Source organism: Panicum virgatum, chromosome 9K, assembly GCF_016808335.1.
Source record: "Panicum virgatum strain AP13 chromosome 9K, P.virgatum_v5, whole genome shotgun sequence".
Lineage (NCBI taxonomy): Eukaryota > Viridiplantae > Streptophyta > Magnoliopsida > Poales > Poaceae > Panicum > Panicum virgatum.
The window spans coordinates 16,336,003-16,360,295 of NC_053144.1; the positions used below are offsets into that span (position 1 = coordinate 16,336,003).

A 24,293-nucleotide genomic window follows, 5' to 3' on the forward strand; every position below is an offset into this window, starting at 1 on the left:
AACAGGCTGGGGAAGCCAGGTGCAGCTTGGCAATCGCCCTGGGTCCATCCTTCCTCAGCCATCTGAAAAACAAAGATTAGGTGAATCCGTTTTGCCTAAAAACGGTCTGTGAGGTTAAACAGGATTGGACCTAATGGGAAGGGCTTGGAAAAAGGGGTCCCGCTCCTAGGGGTCACGTCCTACGGCCAACCTACGGCTCTGATACCACCTGAAGCGTCCCCTCATGAGAGAAAACTTAAATGTGATACAAACATCAGTCCCAGGAGGCTGATGACACGTTTATTACATCAGATGATTCATTACCATACAACTCTACGCGGTAGTGAGCAGAGAAGCGCCACTATCGCAAGGATTACAACCCACACCCACACAACGATATTAATAATAAAAAGAGGGTCATCAGAGTCTTGCGCCATGCGGAATCTCCTGCTGGTGACCCAAATCCACAGGCAAGGCTAGGTGCAGGACGGTACCCTACTCAACGTCCTCTGGAACGAAGTCTGGGTCTTCCTCTGTAAAAATTAAGAATGGAGTGAGTACAAATGTACTCAGCAAGTCCAACCACATCCACGGAGGGGGTATAAACAGAATATAATGCACAGGGTAATTCAAGGATAAGGTTAAGGTTTACTTTTGCGGAAAACAATATTTTATGCAAGGGTTCATTTGAAAGCAAGCATTTTCAAAACCAGTTTTCTTGTACCGAGTAACACGAATGGTTGATCCACACAGGATCCAAGTTTTAGACTGCTACCGGACTCCTCATCCGTCGTAGCACACGGCACAACTGCCGAACACATTTCCAAAACAACTCACGCCAACCCATCCCACAATAAACACTAGTTATGTGACCACACCGTAACTCGCCCAGTACCGTGGGCACGGCTATTCGAATAGGTTTTAACTCTGCAGAGGTGTGCAACTTTACCCACAAGCGGGGTACCGCAACTCGATCACCTTAGTGTCGGTGCAGATCCCAACAAAGCCATTACCCACCTTAGCTAGACCTGACTAGCCATCACGGGATGCACCAAGGGGTCATTGACCTATCACAGAGGTTTTAACCAGGGCGTAAGTCACACAGAGCTAATCCCTTCTCCTTGATCACCCGTTGCTCTCAGCTCTCCTGATGGCTATCAGACTAACTAGTGGGGTTTATGCTAGGCCGTTGCCCATACAACGGTCGAGTGGTTTGCACGATAGCGGAGTTAGGTGAGATGACACACCAACTCAGTCCTTAGTGGTGACAAGATGGATATCTCCCTTCCTTGCTTTGCCACACAGGCACAAGCACACCAAACGGCAAATCACACAGAAATGCCATCCATCCCGTTTAGACTTATCTTTTCGAAAATCCCACTTTTATCCCTTCCCCCCCCCACACACACCTTTTCTTTATAAAACAAGTTGTATTGTGTATAAGATCCTAAGCGTTTTAGCAGCGATTAACGTCCAAACAAAATCAGACATTAATCTAGGTGGTCAAGGAATAGTTATCACAAATCAAGGGGTGGCTATCCAATCGTGTTTTCAGCAGGCAAAACATATGCAATTTTGTAAAATAGGCCAATAGGTTGTGTTTATAAAAACTAGGACAAAAGCATGCATCAAAGGATAGGATTGAACTTGTCGTCTTCAAATCCTTCCGGGAGGTCCTGATCGAAGCTCTGTCCTTCGGGTTCGGGGTCGCGGAACTAGTCCTCATTCGCTGGCTCGCAGTACTGCTCGTCAACGGGTTCTCCCTCGATCACACCGTGATCTACAATGCATACAAGCATGCACACAATCAAGAAACAGAAATAAAAGTTTTATCATTGAGCTCGAATCGGAAATAGTTAAGATATGGAGTTCGGGGTAATATTTTTGGGTGGTTTCCTAATGGCATGGTCAAAACTATGTTATGAGGGGCGTGATAAAGTTTTAGGTCGATCTGAGACTATTTGGCGCATGAAATGATGGGTTATACACAGGTTTAGGGGTTAAATAAGGATCCAGGGACTTGTTTGTAATTATATTTGAGAAGGCAGGGGCTTGGTTTGTATTTTAGAAACTATTTGGGTCATTCTAAAAAGGGTCAGGGGTTTATTTATAAATATGTTGTATAGTGGAAGGGTTTGTTTGTAAATATCATAAAGGGCAGGGATGCTTTTGCATAAAAGCCAAAGGGTGGGGGGTTCTTTTAACTATTAGAGGAAAGGGAAGGGGGTTATGGGCAAAATGCCCTCTTCTTCCTCCACCCCACGCTGGAAAACAGGGGAGGGGGCGGCGCGTCGCCGGCGGCGCCCGAGCGGCGGCCCTGGGTCTCGGGAGCGGCTCTGGAGTGAGGGAAAAGAGAGAGGGAGGATGGAGAGCCCGATTCCCCTACCTAGCTCTGGACGGGGTGAGGTAGGGAGGTGGGGCGACGGGAGCGGGTGGCGGTGGCGACGGCGGCTCTAGGTGGCGGCACTGCGGGCTAGGGAGGAGAGCTAGGGCCAGCGGGTGAGGTTGTGGGGAGGGTGAGCCGCACTGGGAGCCTATTTAAAGGCGAAGTAAGGCGGTGGGGGGTGGAGTGCGGCGGTGGCGGTCGGCGAGCCTCGCGGGCGCCATTAATGGCGTTCGGGGCCGGCTGCTTGTGTCGCGACGCGGCGTGCGGCGATGGCGTGGGCGTCGAGGCCGTTGTCGCGCACGTGGAGGAGGGGGGCGCGAGCTGTGCTCGCTGTGTGCGCGAGCGCCCAGGCGGTGTTGCTGTGCCGAGCGGCACGGCGTGGCGCGTGGCCCGCGCGCGCGGACAGGGAAGTGAGCAGTGCGCGTGTACAGTTCGTGGTGATAGCGGTGCTGTGCGCGGCCGCGGGCGCGCGTAGGCGAGCGGCGGGCTGCTGCAGCGAGCGGGACCGGGGCGGCCGGCGAGCGGCGCGCGTCGCGTGCCGCACGCGTGCGTCGAGGCGGCGAGGAGACTCGGCGGGCGCGGCGGAGCAGGTGACAGGACGGGTCGAGCAGCGGCGAGTGGCAAGCGGCGCGGCGGCGTCCTGGGCACGCGGAGCGCGTGGGTGCGGCGCACGGGCAGGGCTCGGGGCGTGCACGTGGGCGAGCAGCGCGGCGTGCGCGGCCCGGGGTGCACGGCCAGGGAGGGAAGGCGTGTGCGCGGCGTCGCGGCGAGCGCGTGGGCACACGCGCGTGCTGGCAGGCCGGGATCGGGACGTGGCGGGGGTGGCGTGCGGGCGTGGCCGCGAGCGGCGTTCGGGGGGCGCGGGAGCGGGACAGAGCCGAAGGGGGAAGAGGGAGAAGCAAGGAAGGGGGTAGAAAAGAAAAAGAAAAAGAAAAATAGGAAAAGGGAAAAGGAGGGAAAAAGGAAAGGAGGGGGAGAGAAAAAGAGAGAGAGAGGGCGAGCGCGCCGGCGCTGATCGCGGCGGGCGGTCGCGCATGGGCGACAAGCCGCCGAGCGGCGCGGGACGGGATGACGACGAGGGAAGAAAAAAGGAAGGGGTACGGTCGGCGGAAAAAAATGGAACGACGAGGGAAATTGGATGTCAGGACAGCGGAAAATTCAGGGAGGAGATTAGGGTTTAGGATTAAATGAGCTCAACAATGAAATAATTTTGGAAATAATTTAGCGAGTGTTTTATTTAGTAAATTTTTCTGGATGTCACAGTCTCCTTACTATGTTAAATATTGGATTAATTTATTTATAATGGTGTGGTGGGCTATATTTTATTAGACATATGGGTATTTTGGGTCGATTTTATCATAATGACAGTGATTAGATTAATTTCTTTATAATGGCGTGGTGGGCTATATTTAGTCAGACACAGGGGTATTTTGTATCGATTTTTATCATAATGGCAGAGGTGGGTAATTTTAATTTCTCTTATTTTTTTCGATTAACGTGAAAATTTCTAGGCCTTGATGGAGCTACTGTTTGTCTTTTTACGGCAAAGATCTTTTTACTGTTTGTCTCTCCGCCACCTCAACATATACGATGGAGCTAAAAGTTACTCCTTCCGTCCCAAAATACTAGTCATCCTAAGATTTAAAATTTGTCCAAAAAAACAAGTCACCCTAATCTATTTAAAAAGTGCATGTGCATGTAAGAATCAATTAGTGCCAAATATGGATAATATATAGGGGAAAATATGGTCATTTTACCTTCTTGTTAATTTGTCTTAGAATTACTAGGATGACTAGTTTTATGGGACGGAGGGAGTAGGCTGCAAAGATCTTTGCCGTCGGCAGATAGTTGTATTATTAACTCAATTTTATCGTAGAACATTTTTATACTATACTAGTAGTTGATTCGCATCAAGGCGGCAAGACTAGCGGTGCTAGGACAGGCCACAGAGAGAGAAACCGATACCGCTTCGCCTGGGTTGCCCCCCGCGCGGGTGACCAGGGCGAACCCTAGCACTGCCGCACCCCCACCCTCTCCCCTCCCTCCACCACCTCGCCGCCGCCAGAGACGAGCCGCCGGAACCTCGTGCGTCCTCTCAAGGAAGACGGCGGCGAGGCTTTCGCCAGGAGGGGTGCAGGGGACCTGCGCGGCGAGGAAGCTCGGCAGCCATGGCGGCGGCGTCGCGGTGGGGCGCGGCGGAGACACGGTGGGGCTGCGGACTAGGAGCTCGGGAGGTGGAAGGGGTTGGCATGGGGCGGCGGCCTCCTTCGATTGCGGCGCCGCCTGGTTCCATCGGAGATGCGCGTGCGGCGGCGGCAACGTGCGGCGGCGCGGCGGACGGCGGTGGGGTCGTGAGGGGGGGCTGGTGCGGTGCTGCAACACTGTGCCCCCCTCGCTTCCCTTCTTGTCTTCAGCAGCGGCGGCGGGGACGCTGCCGCATCGAAAACAGGGCTTGGGGCGCCAAATCCGCCGCCCAGGTGGGTTAATGCGGTGCCCTCGAGCCTCGATCTACGCATTCCGGCCGTGCTGCGGCGGCGGCGTGGTGTGCGACGGGGTCTCCGGCGGATGGTTCGGCTCCGCCATGGTGGTGGGGCCAGGGCAACTAGGTGGTGCTCCGAGGCACCATGGTGGTGCTGCAGGGCATGCTGTGTCGCTCCTCCGGTGGTGCCTGTCGCGGGTTTCAACCGCCATTTCGTTGTTGCTGGGCGGGCCGTTTTGTGCTGCAGGCTGGGGTGCGCTCCGGGCGAAAGCCATGGTGACGACGGCCTCGGGCGTCGCTCTCCCCGTTGGGGGCGCCAGGCGGAGCTGCTCAACCTGTTGCATGAGAGGTTTCCGGGTGAAAACCCTATCCACTTGTGGATGAGCGTCGGCGGCATCTTTGGCGTCGCTTCCTTCTTGAAGGCGTCGCTTCGAGACTGGGTCTAGGCTTGCGACGGTGCGTCGCCATTGGTGGGGGAAGGAGGCCTTGGGTGGAAGTGGTCCGGGGGTGGTGGTGATTCGTTCGTGTCTGTGTTGGGAGGTGCTGAGGGCTCATGGTTGCTGTTGGGCTGTGGGTCGGCGCTTGTGGTGCGGTGGTGATCTCGGTGGGGCAAGTTTATCTTTGAGCTATGGCAGCTTAGCAAATTTTGGCGAAGCAGTGTCCAGCGGCGGTGCGTCGCTTCAAGGTGGTTGCTTCTGTGTTATGAGGAGGTGGATATGGCGAGCCCCCCACTAGTTTGAGGTGTCTTGAGGGTCAAGATTTGACTTTGCTTAGCTGTGGTGGCCGGGATATCGATGACTATGGGCGTGTGGCTCGGAGTTGGCAGCACTATGGAGGAGGAGCTGTGGGTCTCTACTCGAGCTTGCAGCGGGCTGCGTCATTTTTGACGTGGAACAATGTTGCATGACTGCCCTTGTTTTGGTAGATTCTTGTTGGTTTCTTTTCTAGTTGTGGTGGTGATGGCGTCGTGTTGGGTTTTCACTCGATTTTTTTATTTTTATAATTAACTTAGCATTGTATGGTTTGGTCTCGTTTATCTTAATACGAGACACCTTCTTCTTAGGTCAGTCTCAATGAGAGTTTTATGGAGAGTTTCATGGCATTAAATATCATCAATTTTGCTGATGTGGCAAAGAAAGTGAAGCATGGAGTTTCATGGGATGTGAGGAGAGTTTTATCATCATGAAACTCATCTGGTACGGCTACCTAGTTTACAGATACACTATGCTCTGCCTTTAATTTTAAAAAAAAGACTTGCGGTGTTGTGCCCTGTTTGCTTTAGTTTGTGCTACGAATAGTGCTACTTTGACCATTAATTACGAGTATTAATGAAATCTAATTACAAAATTACCTTAAGAATCATGCACTATTTTATGAGACGAATCTAACGAGACTTTTGACCGCACGATTAGAGGGCGGTTACTGTATCATTACTGTAGCCAATTATAGATTAATTACCGTCATTAGATTCGTCGCGAAAAATTATACTCATACATGAAAAAATTTTACAAATAAACTTCGTTTAGTACACTATGCATGTAAGATTTTCTCGTTGCGCTGGGTGCAACCAAACAGAGCCAGTGTTGTGCCTGCAGTACAAGAAGGGGAAGGAGTACGGGAGACCGCGGCTGAACAAGGTGTGCCCTACTACGGCTCCATAGCTGCTGGCCTAGCTACTGCACTAATGAGCGACACAGTACCTGTCGCGCGCGCCTCAACACCGCACACACAATTACTAGGGCCCTGTTTCACACTCGGCCTGCCCTGCCCTCCCTGGCCTGTGACCCCTGCTGGCTAGTGGGAGCACCGCACCCACGACCCACGACACCCTACTGGGCGGCCGCGGCAGAGTTGCGGCGGCGGTGGCCGGCGACAAATCAATGGCGCGCGCGTGCACGTGTGGGTGTGGCCCGGGTCCCGCCCGTCGTCCATCTGGACGCCGGATGCTTGCATTTATCGCCGGGCGGGCCGGCCGGCCGGCTCCTGCGCCGCCGCCGCGCAGCTAGTGGCAGCTCCTCCATCTACTGCATCCAACGAGCGATGGGTCGATCGGCAATGTTCCTCAGCAGCAATGAGCAGATGGTGCGCGCGCGCGTGCGGGGCGGCCGGCAACGGCATTGATGGGCATTTGTTGCGCACAGGTAGGCGATGCGGGCGGGGCGGGGCAACATGACACGCATGCAGATGGGGTCCGACTCCGATCGATCGACACCCCCTCTGCAGATCACACCACACGCACGCTTCGCCCGCTTTGCGGTGGGGGTCGAGGGCTACCGCTACGCCAGAGCGGCGGGCGGCGGCACCACACTAGGCTCGGAGGCATGTAGGCCGTGCGTAGGCGTAGCCTGTGCCTGGCGGCCTCAGCTCCTGCCGCGGTCGGAGCAGCCGATCGAGCTCTGCTGCAGGGGGCCGCCCGCCTGGGCTGCGGCGGCAGGGATAAGGTCCTTTCTCCTTGTCCCCTTGTGTACGCCGCCGGCCGCAGTTGAGCTCGACCAGGAGATGGATTGGATCCAAATTCTACCACAGGACGGCCGGATCGACTGAGGTGCCAAGGACACGTATCTCATCTCTCGGTACAAGTTTTGAAAAAGAGAAGTTTTGCGGTACAAATAAAAGGGAATAAAATGTACTAGTACCTAGTTTAGTCAGGTGTAAAAAGTTTTAAACTTTAACCTAAATAATTTGAAAGTCCAATTCTAAAAGAGTCGGACTTTTATCTTATACTATAATTTAAGCTAAAAATATGTGAGGATTACACTGCATTATGAATAGACCACTCGAGCTATGACGCGTAGGACCATTAAATTACCACGCTGCAAGTGAGGTAGGAGTAGACCACCGTACGCACATGCACGAGGGACACAGGAGCGCTCAAATCACCTCGCGCGCGTCGGAGGAATCTTCGCGGAACGTACGCCCAGGCATGCATCAGGGCCGAAGATCCACCGTATCGCCCAAAAGGCAGACTGTGCGGGTACGGCGGTACTTGCCGATCCGACTGGGTACAGTACCATCCTACTCCCTCCGTCCTAAAATAAATGCAATTATATGGTTCAAATTTTATCTCACAAAGAATGCAACTTTAACTTAGTAACCACAAAAGACAAGAGTCTCCGGAAACTTCTCATAAAAAAACAAGCCAATATTTAGATTTTTCTTACAAAAGACAAAAGGCATTTTGGTAATTTGCAACTAGCATTGGTTCATGTGTTCGGTCCTAGAATTATATTTATTTTGAGACGGAGGGAGTACAACGAGTAGTCCATACCCTCCACCAGCTCTCCACCAGCAGTCCCCACCAGACCCAGGGCCGCCATCCATCAAGACAGAGAACCAAGGGTAGGGGTACGGCGTCTCGTCGAATTAATGTAGCGTGGAGTGAGTGTGTCCAGCCAGGCAGCGTCCGTGCCGGTGCCGGCACCGGCACCGGCACCGGCACCGGCGTGAAGTGAAGGCGGATGGATCGTGGTCTGGATACGAGCGCAGCCACGCGCACGAGCAGGGAACGACGGAATGTCGCTGCCGCGCCCTCCTCCTTCCTCCGATCCACATGCACGCCTGCGTCCATCACCCACTCGCATGGCAACCAGACTCGCACATGCCCATCATCCAACCACATCCTCTGCTCTCGCCAGCACGACGACGTGTGCCTCTTGTTGCTTCTGCGTCGAAGGCCGCTAGCTGCAGGTGTTTTTTTTTTAACAATATCCACCCGTTCGTGCGCCCCGCCTCCTGCGGGTTTTCAGCTCCATCTTCCTTTTTTTTCAATATCCCGCGTACTGTAGTGGAGAAAGGAAGAGAGAGCTTGTTTGTTGCGTTGTTGCTTGGCTTGGCTTGGCTTGGCATGGGGACGGACGCAACGCCCGGCTGCCGGTGGCGCTCCACTCCGCTCCCTCCGCTATCACCCAATGCAATCAATCAAATCATAGTTGCACGAGCGCCTCCCCCTTGTCCTGGCATTGGCATGCTTTCCGTCCTTCCCCCGGCGAGCGGATGCCGCCGCCTCTCGCTTTCGGCTTTCCGGCACGCCGGCCGGCCACTGGCTGCTACTCGTGCGTGTATTTTACATAGCAAGCCGTCCATGTGTTCGCCGGCCGCGCATCTCAACTCGCTGCCTGCCAGCGTGCGCTACAAATTCCCGGCCCTCTACTGGCCGGCCGGCCGTAGGAGCGTACGTACTCTAGAGTCTAGTTATTGAATCCTGTGGCGCTACCGTACTGGCGTTTACATGGAGCCCCGCCCCGCCGTCCACCCACGATCTATCAAGGAAGTCTTTGCGAATTCTTTTTTCCCAGATAGGACTAGCTAGGTAGGAGTTCATGTGCTGGGGGAGGCGCCAACAAAAGGAATAGTGCCGTTCAAGGTCGTATGAACTTTCGCGGCTTTCTTGAAATCAACAAAAGTTTGCTGCCCGTATAGCCTCTCGCTCGTCAAGATGCAAGAAACTTTGGCACATCACCCGGGCCACGCTAGATTATTGCTAGTAGTACTAAATACCAGAGGCCTACCACGTAGAAAATCGTGCGAAGAGAAATTGGACATCCCACTCACCGCGTCGTACTATGGGAGCAGCAGCACCTCATGCAACGCCAAATTGAAACCAAGGCTAGCTAGCTAGCTTGCTTGTCCGGCGATCGGCGGCTAGCAGAGACGACGAGCGAGGGAGGGAGAAAACAACAAGCCCTCCGGTGCTCACTGAAAGGAACAGGATGACAGCTACTTGGGCGCAAATTTGTCACCAGATCATCATCAGCAAATCATTCAAGGATCGAGCCGTGTTACCTCTCGCGCGCCAACACGCCCGGCTCTGCTGGCCGGCTCTCCTAGAGTACTAGCTAGCTAGGCAGCTCCTATACCGGCCGGCTCCGGCTTCAGCTCTTCGCTGTAGTATTCAACACTGTTCTGCACTATTCTGCACCGAAACGTGAAGCCGGAACACAACCCAATGGCCAAACTGAACTGGGAAACATGCGAAGCCGGCGAAGGCAGTTTTCTTTGGCTTCACAGGCTTTGTGCTACGGTGGTCTATAGTATGTGAACAGTGACGAAATCGGAGCTGGTAGAAGCTCTCATATCATCGGTTGCAGCTAGCATTGCACGGATGGATGGACGGATATGGGTCTGCAAACTGCAATTGTATGTCAAGGTCACGGTAGGGGCGCCGTTCCCATCGAAAATCCGGGCATTACGTCCTTAAATACAAAATAATTGTACATCAGGTGAGTAAACCACGCCTAGCTAATTATGTATACGTGTGGCCGCTTGCTAGCTGCGTGTAGCGATCACACATTCAATTGGAAAGGGGTGACGATCGAGCTTCCAATCATCAAAGTGCTGTTGTGGCAGCACTGTTCTCCGTATATAGGACGCGATTGCATGATTAGGGTTTGATAGGATCCCTCCCATCCCATCCCCTCGTGTGACAGGGACATCATTTTAACTATCTCGCGTCCGGCCAACCTTCACTTGTAGCTAGATAGTAGCGTCCTGGAATGTAAGTTATTCTAGAATTTTTAGGACAAATTATGGTTGTGTAGAAAAGACTCTTCCACCCCTAATTATTAAGTATTGGAAATGTGCTAAGATCAGTCTCAATAGAAGTTCCACGAGGGTTTCATGACATGAAATAACATCAATTTTGCTGACATAATAAGGAGAAAATGATGGAGTTTCATGTGATGTGAGAAGAATTTTATCACTATGAAACTCATCTGGTACGGTTACCTAGTTTCCAGTTTAGATATATGTTCCCATAAAACTCCCACTGAGACTAGCCTAATTAAACTAGCATGTCTTTTCCCATGCACCCCCCATATACTCCCCCCTACATGGTTGTATGCACATCTTTCTATTGGGAAAGACCCGAAAACGATGCACAATTAAGATGATTGGGTCACTTTCAACCTAGAATGACTTATATTTGAGGACAAATTTTGAGTCACAGAACGACTTACATTTGAGGACGGAGAGAGTAAGTCGCTAATAAGTCTTTGGCAAGGAAAAGGAGCCCTATGGTTAAGGATGCTTGAAACACCAGCTGGGTCATTGAAACGGGTGTGTTCTTCTTGGTGACTTGTAATAAATAAGTGACACAAAGCCTTAGAGGGTTCTTTTTTTCCTTAAGGATCAACATTGACACCTTTTTTTAGACTAATCAACAGTGACACCTGAATAATTATCGAGATCGACCTCTAACTTTTCGCTGGATGAAAGGCTTATTTAATAAGATGCTTAAATTGACCAGCAGGGCCTGAATTTTGGAAACTCTCGGCCCTTTTGCTTTCCCAGGGATAAAGAAGGCCGGAAAGATTATTCAAACAAGAGTATCTCGGCAATGGGGAAATAATTGTGTTCCAAGGAGCTAATCGTGTTATCACCTCCATCACACAATAGCAGGCGTGCATCCATGTACGCGTGGACCGGGACACCTCGGCGTGATGTGCACTAGTGCACTGATCCATCGAGGTTTTCAACTATTATTGGGCTTTGGATATACATGTTGAATCTATTTGTGGAGGCAATTCCGATAGTACTACTCCTTTTGATCGAGCTTATCTGGATTGTAATCCTGTTTCCCTAACAGCTTTTGTAGTACTGTGTATACCACATATATATAAGCCATGCATGCATGGACACATGAACATAAGTCGTGCAGCGTTAATTCTAAGCATTTAGAAGGACACATTTATTTCTGCTCTACCTTATGTTCAAAGTATCATATCAATCTGGTGGGAAATTTCCAATCAACTTTGATGTATATATATGTACCCCCTTCTATGTGTTATATAAACATTTGGCACATGATATCTTCACCTTTCAGTGAAACAATATAAGGTCTTTTTCCAAATAATATTGTCACGGGCTGGATAATATATACTAGTATGTCATCAAGAGTAATAGCCACGATGGTGATGGCACGTAACCTCACATCAGGAGAGCAATGTATGAGGAAGAAGCTAGTAGGGAGGCAGGTTGGGAGCGAGAGAAGCACCGCCCTGCTGCTGCCTCCATTTGCGGCGGGTTCTTGTTTGATGGCGTGGCTCACCGAGGATGGTAATAAAACCATATCATTGTTTTTCTAAAAAATATAGATGATATATGGCATTTAAGATGAAATGCAATTTAATCTCCAATAGCGTTTTGGTTGGAAAATACAGGTAGACCAAATGGATGCACGAAACATTTGAAAAAGTTCCTTTTCATTTATTTTTATTGATGCCGAGCAATCAATATTCCAAATGCGACTCTACTAGCTAATTGAATTTGGAATGCAGAAACTAGTGCCTTCTCATTTATTTTTATTGAGTAACCCAAAAAAGAAGACAGAAATTAAACTAGTGCCCATATATATCCAACAGTCCAACACAACCACAAGTTACTAGGATATGCGTAGCGCGATCAAGGACATATGGTAAACATGCACGACAGACGACCGCTTGATCTATCCATCTACCCGCAGCAAAGCAGCCGTGCAACCGTGCGTGGCCAGCAAACCGTGGGCCCCACATTTGGTACACGTGACGGCGATGCTGGCTGACCTTTGCACTGCGTACAATGGATGTCCAGTTCTACTTCAATTCGTCCACTGGAGCTGGATATGCATGCGTGGAAAATTCCACGCAAAAAAAATAATAATAATGTAGCTGCAGATGATGGACACTGGCGCTCGCGAGTGACGGCATTCTGAGCTATGACAATGACAATGTACAGCTGCGAGCTGCAGCACCCTCGCTCGCTCGCTCACGTCCCAGGTCGTGTCCATCTCTCCATCACACGTGCACCTGGCCGCTACTACTAGCTCCTTGATCGATCCGATCATTGTGCCTGGGCACGCTGTGCCCACGAATGGTGGCCGTGAGCTGCGCGCACGCACGCCGACCTCGTCTGATAACCTTATCAGGCAAAAAAAAAGGCATGGATGGTGTTCAATGCAGACTTCTGAGTTCCACTAGTATTTTCTAACTAGATGACGATGCACTTACAAAGTGAGGAAAAATAAAGACACTGCATTCATAATTTTTTCTAAATTACACAGTACAACTCAGATAGTCACAACGCATACACACTCATCCCTAACGCACATACATAAAAACCCTATCCCTATGAGCATCTTCGAAGACTGAACTAGATTGACAAAGTCACCACATGTACGAACGGTAAAATTATAGATACGTTTTTCCATGTTTCTAAAAAATCATACGGAGTTACGAACAGTCAGCGAGAGTCAAAGTTTCAAAAGTTAAATAATTCACAGCACTTTTTGGAGAATAAGGTAGGCGCCATGCCCGTCGACGTGGCACATTGGCGGCGCTTAGACTTTGCGGACCATTTCCGTAGAGGAAAAGCAAGTCGATGACTGATGGTGACTCGATCGTACGCGCCGGGTTTGGTCTGGGTCGTGGCTGCCTGCTTTTCCCAAGTACGGGCGCGAATTTAGAACGCGATCGAGAGGCGCCTTTGGTGTACGACTAGAATAATGCCTCCGGGCAGATCGCAATTTATTGGGCTCGCACCTCGTGCGAGAGGGACTGGCCCGCACGGGCGGCCGCGTGGAGTTGGTCGTGGATCCACCCAGTAAACGATCGAGAAGTGGCCCGCAGGTGCGCACGAGCTAGACGACGTCTCGTGTATGCGAGGCCCTTAATTTCGGCTGGGAAAGGGGCGAGCACTAGTTTAAACTATTGGCAGAAAATTAATTCTGGACGCTAGCAAGCAGCTGCTGGCTGCACACGTACGCTGCCAGTAGCACTGACGAGCGATGACTAACGCGGCAGCAAACAAAACAAATGGTGGTGCCGGATCGGTTTGAATCAATCCCCCTGTCCGGGCTCCGGTTTCCAGAGCCCGTGGATTTTTAAAGTCTCGGTCGTCAGTTGTTAATCTTCCTTGTTTCCCACTAATATAGGCCACGCCAAATAAACTACTCGCGCTGGAGGCCAGGACACGCACTTGCAAATCGCATCACCTCGCAACCGGACATGATCCACCTGCGTACGTGCGTGGATGGGTCACGATATACTAGAACATTGCGCGGCAACGCCGCGCAGAAATATGCCCTCCAGTTTAGGTTTATTTTAAAAAATTAAACTGCAAAAAATCCGGGGGGATTTTCGTAAAATTGGTAGACTGCGTGGGTTATTTGGTAAATTTGGCGTCGACGGAGTACCGGTCGATTACTGAAAGGTTCAAGGGTTTTTTCATAAAATTGATGGACTTCAGAATCATTTTAACAAAGTCCAGGGTTTTTTTTACAAAATTCACGGAGTACGACACGATTACTAAAAGTTTAGGGTTTTTTTTTGTAAATTAAGGATCCACAAAGTCTGAGGGATTTTCCATTAAATTGATGGACTCTATGTTCATTTTAATAAAGCTCGGGGTTTTTTTGCAAAATTTACGTCCGTATCTATTTCTGGCCGTCGGATCGCGATCCGACGGCCGATATTTTCCGGCCTACGTGGCCCATCTCCCTGGCCAAGACCGCTACGCGGTTTCAGTATTGAAAGATATCCGGGCAGGGCAGAGGGCAGCGGCAGCTTTCGCTTTTGAAAGAAAAAAAAAGAGGGGCGGATGAGAGCGGACAAGCGGCGTCACCTGATTTTCTACGGGAACCGCGGAAAAGGTGCCCGTCTGACCGCCGCTGTGTTTTACTGCTGCATGCACGCACGGCTGTGCCCTTTTGTACTGCGCCTCAGGATATCCGCCTTTTTTTTAATCGTCTGCCGACGGTTTCTGCAGCGCGGGCGACGACTGTAGTGGAGGTTCGCGCGTGATTAGCGACTGATGGTGGTGCTTTATTGATTAGCTGTGCCATTGACCACTAAGCCAGATGCTGGCGTCCGACTCCGGCGAACAAGACACCCGAGGAGGAAAAAGTGGATCATCTGAATCTGCCCTGTATCTTTATTTGCTTGATTGTCCCGTTCACTGCTGCATTGTTAATTGCAAGATTTTTTTGTATGTGTATGGCCAGTTTCTGGAACGCATAGATGTGCCAAAAAGAATCAAGGCGGTGACCCAAGAGTACACTCAGTGAGTATCTCCACTCGCCCTGTCGCTGCCGACGAGGAGCTTGACAAGCGAGTAGCCGAGTACAGTACTACACTACACGGATAGACGCGACCTGTAGTGGGAGAGGGACATACAGGCATGAAGCAAAGCAAGGGAAGGCAAGTGTTGCTGGTAGTGGTAGCCGTCGGAGCCGTTCGCGCAACAATGCAGGGGGTAGGGTAGTACGGCGAGCTAGCGGATGGATCGCAATCGCATCGTATCGAACGCGCGCACGAGCGGCCTGGCAGGTAGATGCCGATGGAGCGCCTGTCGGACAGGCACAGGTGCGTACGCGCCGCACTGTTCGCGGCCGTCCTGCTGATGCCGCCCGCCTCTACACAACACCGCATCTGCATCAGCATCTGAGAAATTAATAAGGCCGGACCCACCGTGCGCTTCCACCTACGAGTAGTATATTTTCTGCATGTATATTTTTTTTAAAAAATTTTGCAACGAAGTTATACGAGTTGATTTTGCGTGGCCGTCAGATTGTTCTTACGGATTAAAGAAGCGGTGACTGATTAATTAATTAGTCGCAGCAGCAGCATGTGCAATCCTGCTGCTGGGAGAATTATTGGTGGGGATGGATGGAAGAAGCAAGCTGTACCGGGTTAGTTTTTGCGTGGGGCTGGGCCTTCCTGTCGCGCGGCCCATCTAAGGCTGCTGCTGCTGCGCGCACGAGCGCACCTGCTGGCTGCGCACTGTTGGCGCACTGGCACAGTACTTGCCGCCGCAGAAACGAGAAGGAAATAAACAAATAAATAAATAAAGCAACCTGGAGCAAGTGACAAACCGGGGGGGAAAGTTTGCTCCCGGTCAAAAGCGCCCCATGGATGGACTGATGGGTGATCGATGATGCCGGACGGCACAGGATCCATCCCAACAGCACCAGTACCTGTTGTCAGCGCGCCGGGGAGGGACCCGCCGCCGGGCGTGCGGCCACACCCCCACGACCGAGGACGGAAGGGAAGGGAAGGGGAAGGGAATCCCAGGCGGCAGGCACCGCCCCCCCGTGCGGCGCGCGTCACGCCTACGTATACGAGCGCGCGCGGCCACGAATGATTTCGGCTGCCGCGCCGTGCCCGTGCGGACTCGGCGGGAGCGTACACAGCACGATGGCCTATCGTGTCGACCGCGGATTCGTGCGCCGAGCTGCCATCTCTTTTTTTTTTTTCCTGATTGCCCGAGCTGCCATCTCCAGCCACTGTGACGCTGTCAGCCATGTAGGCATGTACCCTTGCCGTCCCCTCTGAACAGCTGGGCCTCCGTCCCCTGCGGTCGGTAATCCGGCGCGGCCCGGGAGGGCCCAAGAGGCCAAGACAAACGCACTGGCCGCGCTGCGTGCATCGGATGCCTGGCGCTGGCAGAGCTGCCGCTGCTGGTGCTGGCCACGGATTGGATCCAGGCACATGTTGCGCGCACGATCGGCATCCAGCGGACGCACGCCGCAGCAGCTCATCATGGAGTCTCGGCAGTGGCTGCTCACTGCTGGAGTAGCTCGATCGGCCGGGCCTCCGGTTGCCGGCTCCCAATCGGATCTAGCAGCACAGTAGTAGAATAAGTACTTCTACAAGGATCAGTTACAGCCGTGCATGCAACTTGTACCTGAGTATGTGTGCATGATAGTTTTTTTTTCTTGAGAGGAATGTGTGCGTGATGGTTAGGAGGAGCACTGTGTTGTTGGGCTAGCGAGGGCTAATCCCACCCAACTCCTCCAACCAGCAGCGCGAGGGCCCAGCCCAGGCCTCCAAACAACTGCCCCAACTGCCGCACACCCCACCCAGCACGCTGTGTCAGTGCGTGGCGTGTCCTTGCGTGTGTGTGTTCAGGCCACCAGGACCCTGATGCGGCCAGGGAGATTCACCGCTCCGCTGGATGAACGCAGGGGCGCAGGGTTACACTACACGTGTGGTTCCTTCCAATAATGATTCATGCACACGACTACACGTACAATGTGCTTATTGGGCCGAATCATACGATGGGCAACTAAAGATAAAATGGGCTGTGGGCATGGCGGATCCAGCGTATTTGGGCCGAAACATATGATGGGCTGCTCAGGTGAAAAGAATCGGAAGAATCTGATGCAACGCCGGGCATGGTTTACCTTTCAGCCAACATCAATACATGCATTTTATAGAAAAAAGAAGTACTGTATGTTTTCAGCCAGATGCATTTTTATTCATAACCGAATACGCACGCTGATCCTTTTTCAAGCACTGTACTATAATTTACTTACGCACAGAACCGGCTGACGGGCCCACCATAAAAGAAGGTGTTGCCACCGCCGGCGTCCACGGCCACCTTGTAGCACCGCTCGTCGTTGGCCACGGCGGCCACGCTGCGGAGGCTGGGGTCCGCCGGGTAGGCCATGCGGTCCATGAGGCTGATGTCCGCGAAGTAGGCCGCCCGCGTGTACCCCTCGCCGGGGCCGTGCCCGCTGCCCATCGCCGGCGGCGCGTCGCCGCGCCGCGCGGACCCCACGGCGCCGTACCACGCCGCCTCCGTCGCGTGCCGGGACAGGCTCGCGAAGAGCGACGCCGGCCAGTGGCCCAGCGGGAACCGCACGGGCCCCGCGACGCGGTACAGCCACCAGTCGCCGCCGATGCCCGGGCGCTCGTCCTGATGAAAATAATGGCACAAACTCATTACGCATCACACATCCATTACTGAACGAGATGCTCCATCGACATGGCAAGCAAAGCAACCTTGACGATCTGGAGGATCATGCTGGAGTCGGTCTGGTTGTAGGAGGAGAGCGCCTCCACGACCATCCCGGGCTTGGGTATCCCAGTGTAGCTGTCTTTGAACGGCACGAACCCCGGGCAGTCCGTGTTGTAGCAGCCCGTTCTCCAGTCCCTGTCCGTCTGCACAGGTTGATCATCACCATCAGTTTGAATTTGAACGAAATTTCGTCGAATCGGGGATTGTTCGAGAGGAATTCATCCAGAGAAGAGCATGGCCATCACTGACGTACCGTCCATTGTGCAAACAGATGCAGCTTGGTGTCCTTGTACAGACTGGGGAGTGTCTGCAGAAACGAACAACAGCCAAAAGTTAGGCTGACCACAGCGGAGGGAGCAAGAGCAAATTTGCTCCCTCCTCGTTTTCCACGCCCTCTCTGTCTACAGTGCCAAACAGTGCATCTACAGTGTCAAACAGTGTATTTGCTCCTTCATTTGCTCCCTCCACTGTGGACGGTGATGAAAGAAGGCTTCTACTGTTTGAGCAGACCGTGATGAATTCAAGTCAAGGTCGCAATGAGATTCTGTGGAAGTTAACGGCATGTGTATGCGTACATGAAGCCCTGCCCTGATGGCGTTGTACTCGGCTCCTTGATCGTTGGAAACCTGTATTACTGCGGCGCTGTAAGCATCAGATTTTGTGTGCTCATGCCCCCACGCGCTGATCCTTGCGTAGATGCCAAACACTTGATCGCTCCTGTTCGTCAATCCAGCAATCTACCGCAGGGGAAACAAAACAGAGTAGTAAATCTAGCATGAACAGGGAATTTCACAGGTCTAAATTGAAGTAATAATGTGCATGCAGTGGATCTTCCCCCCTACCCCTGCATATTTTATTGAAAAAAGCATATAAACTTACAGAATTTGCAAGAGTAGGCCTCGGGAAAGAAACGTCTTTTGTGCTGGATTCTCCTTGAACTCCTGGATTTCTATTCTGCCCGAAAAGCTGTATAGCAAATAAAACTCCATGGAATTAAGTCATCGAATAAGGGCCTCAATGAACTGTTTGATCTGGATCCAAATCCTTGAAAAAAATTCAGAATTGTACCCCAAATTTTCAGAGAAGCTGGTTAATTTTGTTCAAAATGGATGGGATTGCAGCTCAATGCATAGCTGTTTTGAGTTTTCAAAGCCCTTATTTTTTGAAATAATACAGGAGCACTGCAATTTGCACTAGAGAAGGAAGCATGATCATAGTATTTACAGAGTTTGAGTTCGACTTACACCGGCAGCGTTAACCAAATTCTTCATCGGCAGAGGCGCTCCTGTGACAAAGCAGAAGGATTGAAGGTAGAGAAACGTGAGAACAGTTGCTGCGTAGCGATCCATTTTCATAGCGTCTGGCTACGATGGCACGCATAAGAACTCCTATTTATGAGGCTGGAAATGAAGCTTCCGATATCAAGAAATAAATACCCATATATGGCAACCTGATATGTTATCTCTACCATCAAATAATTTTGTTCCATCTTTCCATTTTGTTTTGAAATGTCCAAAGATTCTTATGGAAAGATATACTAAATGCTAACATTTCTTTAGAACCTTATTTATAGCACTCATATACTGCTACATTAAATGGCCGCATCGTATCCAACTTCTGAACAAATTTATCGATTTCCCTATTCTTATCTCATCAGTGGATTGGGAGAAGGAATTATCCTAATTGATTTCTACACAGCCTGTCTTCTCTATTTGCCTTTCTCCAAATGAATAAAAGGCCATGTTTGGTTAGCCTCCTGAATTTTTTTTTCACAAAAAGACGAATATATGCATGGAGTACTAAACGAAGTTTATTTGCGAAACCTTTTCACGAATGGGTGTAACTTTTCGAGACGAATCTAATGAGCCAAGTTCCACCACGATCGGCTACAGAGATGCTACCGTAACCGCCCCTAATCATCCTATAATCATGCGGTCAAAAGCCTTATTATCTAAAACACATGCTACAATACCATAATTTGAAGGTTGTTTTGTAATTAGACTTCATTTAATACCTCTAATTAGTGTAGAACCCCTAACAATCACTCCCTTTCTCTTCTTATTTTGTGCAGCCTTATCCATCACTCTTACTTTCTGCTCTGCATCAGATCATTTCATAACATATATAATTTATACCTGCTAAAAAACATATACCTCATCGTTCTCTCTATGGACAAAATATTGGCTCTATTCTTTTTTTGATCAAAATAATTTCCATTCCAATTTACGAATATAATTTTTCCACGTTAGCACGACCTTTTCACTTGTTCTTATACAGGAAATAGTTTTTTTTTAATTGTTGAATTGCGTTTGTTGCTATGTCCTGCCTTTCAGAATTGCTGAATGGCTTTTTTCTTTTCTTTTTAGCGTAGTGTGATTTAGAGTAAAAGCAAATATCCAACGTGCAATATGCACATGATCTACCCGCAAAAAAATATATGCACATGATCTATTTGAAATTTGGCAAAAAGCATGGTTTATTTAGACCAAATGTACGCGTATGAATTTGATTCCGGTTCGAGTTCAGCCCGTTGAGGCCGTAGCTAAGCAAACAGAGAAGGCGGAGCCAAAGGTCCCAAACAACCCCCGTCTTGCTGTCTCTGCCCCCCTGCGCATCAGCAGTTCAGCACCCCACTCGCCGCCGCCGGAGACATGAACCAGCCGGTGCAGAAGAACACCCTCTATGTCGGTAAGTGCATCGATCCCTTCAGGCATCTTCCTCTTCTAGGCTTGGCCGAGCACGCGCTCTCCTCCCTTCTTGGCCGCGCGCGCCGCCTGCTCGACGAAATTCCTCACCGGGGAACTCCCGGTGGCCACGGCAGGACCTCGTACTTTCCTGGCCGTCCGCGGGGCGAATTCGCCTTGCGGGTGTCCTAATCCGAGCCCCCTCGCTCTTGGTTGGCGCAGGTGGCCTGGCGGAGGAGGTGGACGAGAAGATCCTGCACGCGGCGTTCGTGCCCTTCGGCGAGGTCAAGGACGTCAAGACGCCGCTCGACCAGTCCACGCAGAAGCACCGCTCCTTCGGGTTCGTCACCTTCCTCGAGCGCGAGGACGCCGCCGCCGCCATGGACAACATGGACGGCGCCGAGCTCTTCGGACGTGTCCTCACCGTCAACTACGCCTTCCCCGAGCGCATCAAGGGAGGGGAGCAGGGATGGGCCGCGCAGCCGAGTAAAGTCCAATGCTTCCTGTTCCTGCCTCACTGCCCGATTGCTTGTTTTGGTGGCCTGACTAACTTATTAGGGCAAGAACTGCCAAGTATTATTCCTCTTGACAAAAGATTTGATTGCAATGCGGTTCAAAAGCATCACTGGAACATTAAGGGTGAGGAAATTGTAGGATTTGGGGCGGCGAGGCTTATGATTTGTAGGTACTGCTATGCTAATAGAAGGTTTTGGAATTTTATTACAATCTATTTTAAGGTTCCATTATAACGCGATTTCTCCTGTGCAATTGTGATGATATTCCGGGGGACAAAATGAGAATGCGTTCATGAAAACTCAAAAGGTAAGAATTGTTGAAATCCTACTTACCTGGGGAAAATGGGTTTATGTGAAAAGTGAAAGCTGAAATAAATGCTTAAACATCATACCAGTACAGCACTACAAATGTTATTCAGCTGTAGCCACTTCCGTCTTCAACCATTAACAAATTTCTTCCCACATGCACAAGCAGGATGAATCCTTGTGCTTGAAGTTTTTAAAAGATGTCACCAAGTTGTAGTTGCCGAATGTTCTTTGCGTTTGCATATAAGGTCCTTGTTTATTCATTTAAAGTATTCAGTTGTAATTCTTTGTACTTAGTAGCAATGAACAGCCAGATGGGTGTGTTTGGAGATTTGCAACTTTTAGGTCCTTGTAGTTACCTGAATGGTTGCTTGCATGATAGAAATAGCAACCTCTGCTTGGTTTGGTTCAAACCCCTGGGTTAATGTTCTGTTATCCTCTGGAATGTCCCAAATCTTTCAATCTGTGTCTTCTTTGTAAGCATTGCAGAAGGAAAGAAATTTTTTTGTGTTATATAATGATTATAGGAAGATATTGTTGAAGAAACCATTTAGAGTTGAGAGGTTTTATCTTCATCGCATTACCATGTGACATGTGCTAATAGTAACGTGGTTCATGCTTTTCATGCTGCAGCAATTCATTGGTGTCCTCAAGTAGTTCATTGGCTTAGACTTACTTTTTTAAAAGATGCATGTTATAGTAGCACTTAATGAACATAGAGGATCTGCGTATTATGCAGTTCCCATTGCCTCCTTTATCATCAACTAACTTAGTCACGGGACCTATCTAACCAGATAGGTTAGTTTTTTTTTTGAAAGCACCCAGGAGCACTGGGGAGTCGTGTAAGATTTTAGGCGCCCACGCTGACCGGACTCAACGCAGACGAGATTGCCCGAGTAGTCTCGGAACGTGCCCACCGAGCAGACTCACGCACACACACCCACCCTCACACCCACACACCCACCTGCTCAGCCTTGGTGCGACACCCAAATTCGTTCCCGATGGGAATCGAACCTGGGTTGGTAGCGCTCCACTGAGCGAATCTACCACTGAGCCAGAGGCTCGTTTGCTGGGTTGGTAGCGCTCCACTGAGCGAATCTACCACTGAGCCAGTTGACCAAGCTGTTCATCTAGCATGTGACCTTGATCAACACCATTCATTGGGATTGATAGAGGGAATTTAGTAGATAATGGAATTTTTCCATATGTTAATGTTTATCATTCAAGCCTGATTTGTCAAACTAGACACCATTTTTTCAACCTGGAGAACCAGGACAGATTGGGTTGGGTTACTCATGGCTTTTCACCATCCACCCATCCTAATCTAATAAGCTGTCCAATGGTAGGTCAACCTTTTTACCACATGCCTTCACATTATATGAAGTGAAGTGATGCTCTTGCTGGCAACAGTCACCATGATGGTCCGCTACTTTGCTTGTTCATCTGGAAAATAATCTGATACAGAACCATGCGTCGTCCTGTTTTCCTAAAGGACCATTTTTTAGAAAATCAAGGGAAAGTATGGTCTAATATGCCTAAGTGGTTTGCTGTCTGGAGGATTGACTTGCAACCTCACCCCTCCATGCCCCAGTTCACAGACTGGGTGATGAGTGGATGGCCATCTGATTTTCCTGCTATGGAGCCTGAAAACTATAATTAAAACGCTCACATTTATCAAATTTGTATTTAACTATAAAGATTTGAACTCCTGGTCGAACCATATATCTGCATGTTGTACCGTTCAACTGATGAACCGAGCATCTCTATGGTATGGTGTCAGTAACTATGTGTGATTTGGCACCAAGTTTACCTGACATGATGACTATATCATTGATGTTTTTATGTAGCTCAATAAATTAGTTTAGTACAAAAGGAACTTATATACAATCTGAAAAAGAGTGGTTTACGAAGTGAGGAACATAATTTTTTTTAACTAACATAGAGGAAAGGCCTTATTATGTAATAACACTTTATCGAGATAAGATGGTACAGATAAGGCATAGGTTTCGGTTTATAGGCCTTTTAGTTTTTTATTGCCCTATACACCATTGTTGGCCCTTCATTTCTCACATTTCTCACATCCAATTTGCCTGTTAGCATGATTGTAATCCTTTCCTCGAAACCTTTGATATGTATGCCTTTCATTTTAATACTGTAAATTTGTGATGCTCCAATGAAACCAAGTTGGCAACACCAACCTAACTTCTAATGAATCAAGCTAATGGTGCGTTAGTAAAAACTTACTGCCGATTCTCTTATCTCTTGCCCCAAAAAGAGCATGGTTACTTTGCTGCATACTTTTTTGTTACTGCAGTTCTCCAGTATTAATTATTGCTTATAGTAAGGCCCGAAATAAATTTCTGCATAATTAGATAACCTTTGAGTTGTGCTGTGCTGTACAGGGTTCACTTTTTTTGAGTTTGTAGGCACTTTGTCAGTCTTTCATCAACATGATTACAATTATATATAACCTTATTGCTCACGAATTTCTTGTTTCTATTCAGTTTGGGCTGATGCGGACACTTGGTTCGAGAGGCAGCAGCAGGAAGAGGAGATGCAGCGTCTGCAGGCAGAGCAGCGCGCGGCAATGCAAGTAGCAGAGAAGCTGCACAGAGAGAAACTTGCTGCCGAAAGAGAAGGTGAGAAAGAAGAGGAGGCGGATCCCATGGCTGCAGCAGAAGCTCAGGCCTTGAAGCAGAGTTCTTAAGAACTGGATATAGACTTAAGAACATCTGCCGCTTTCCTGTCCATTTGTCAAATACACATGCTTTTCTCGGCCGTGGTTAAGGTGTGACTAACATGCTAGACTTGGGAGTGCTGTTTGTTTAGTTGAAAGAATCCTATTTGTCTTAACGTGGGATGCTTTGTGTTTTGTTTGGCCTTCTGATAGACTAAAATGTACTGCACGCTCGCACATTGACACAGCATGTAGTGAGTGATATGCAGGTTAAATTTGTATGTTGAAGTGTGCAGTCAGCATTCCAAGTGGTATAGTAATAGAGTAGATAGAACAAGGCCGGGCAGGACAAACCACTTCGCCCTCCCTTGGAGGCTTTGAACTATTTAGGGCTTTGTTGTAATGACGTGGTATGCGCAACAGTCAACGTGGAAGGCACTTGAAGCTGTCTAGTTGTAAATTCGAGGTGCTTCTGCTGGACCAGTGTTAAAAAAAT

At 49.9% G+C, this 24,293-nt stretch overlaps 2 protein-coding genes across 2 annotated transcripts; one reads left to right on the top strand and one right to left on the bottom strand.

Moving 5' to 3' along the window:
• Positions 1-17,126: 17,126 nt before the first annotated feature.
• LOC120647756 lies at positions 17,127-18,970 on the bottom strand. Its single transcript, XM_039924607.1, has 6 exons — positions 18,860-18,970; positions 18,495-18,581; positions 18,191-18,352; positions 17,869-17,922; positions 17,600-17,758; positions 17,127-17,513 (listed from the first exon to the last, which is right to left on the bottom strand). Exons 1-6 carry the CDS (start codon positions 18,968-18,970, stop codon positions 17,127-17,129), a joined length of 960 nt encoding a protein of 319 aa, XP_039780541.1.
• Positions 18,971-20,123: 1,153 nt separating this feature from the next.
• LOC120650404 (peptidyl-prolyl cis-trans isomerase E-like) lies at positions 20,124-24,085 on the top strand. The gene is made up of 3 exons (XM_039927524.1): positions 20,124-20,303; positions 20,522-20,785; positions 23,625-24,085. The coding sequence occupies exons 1-3, from the start codon at positions 20,267-20,269 to the stop codon at positions 23,825-23,827; spliced, it is 504 nt and encodes a 167-aa protein (XP_039783458.1). The 5' UTR covers positions 20,124-20,266; the 3' UTR covers positions 23,828-24,085.
• Positions 24,086-24,293: the final 208 nt, after the last annotated feature.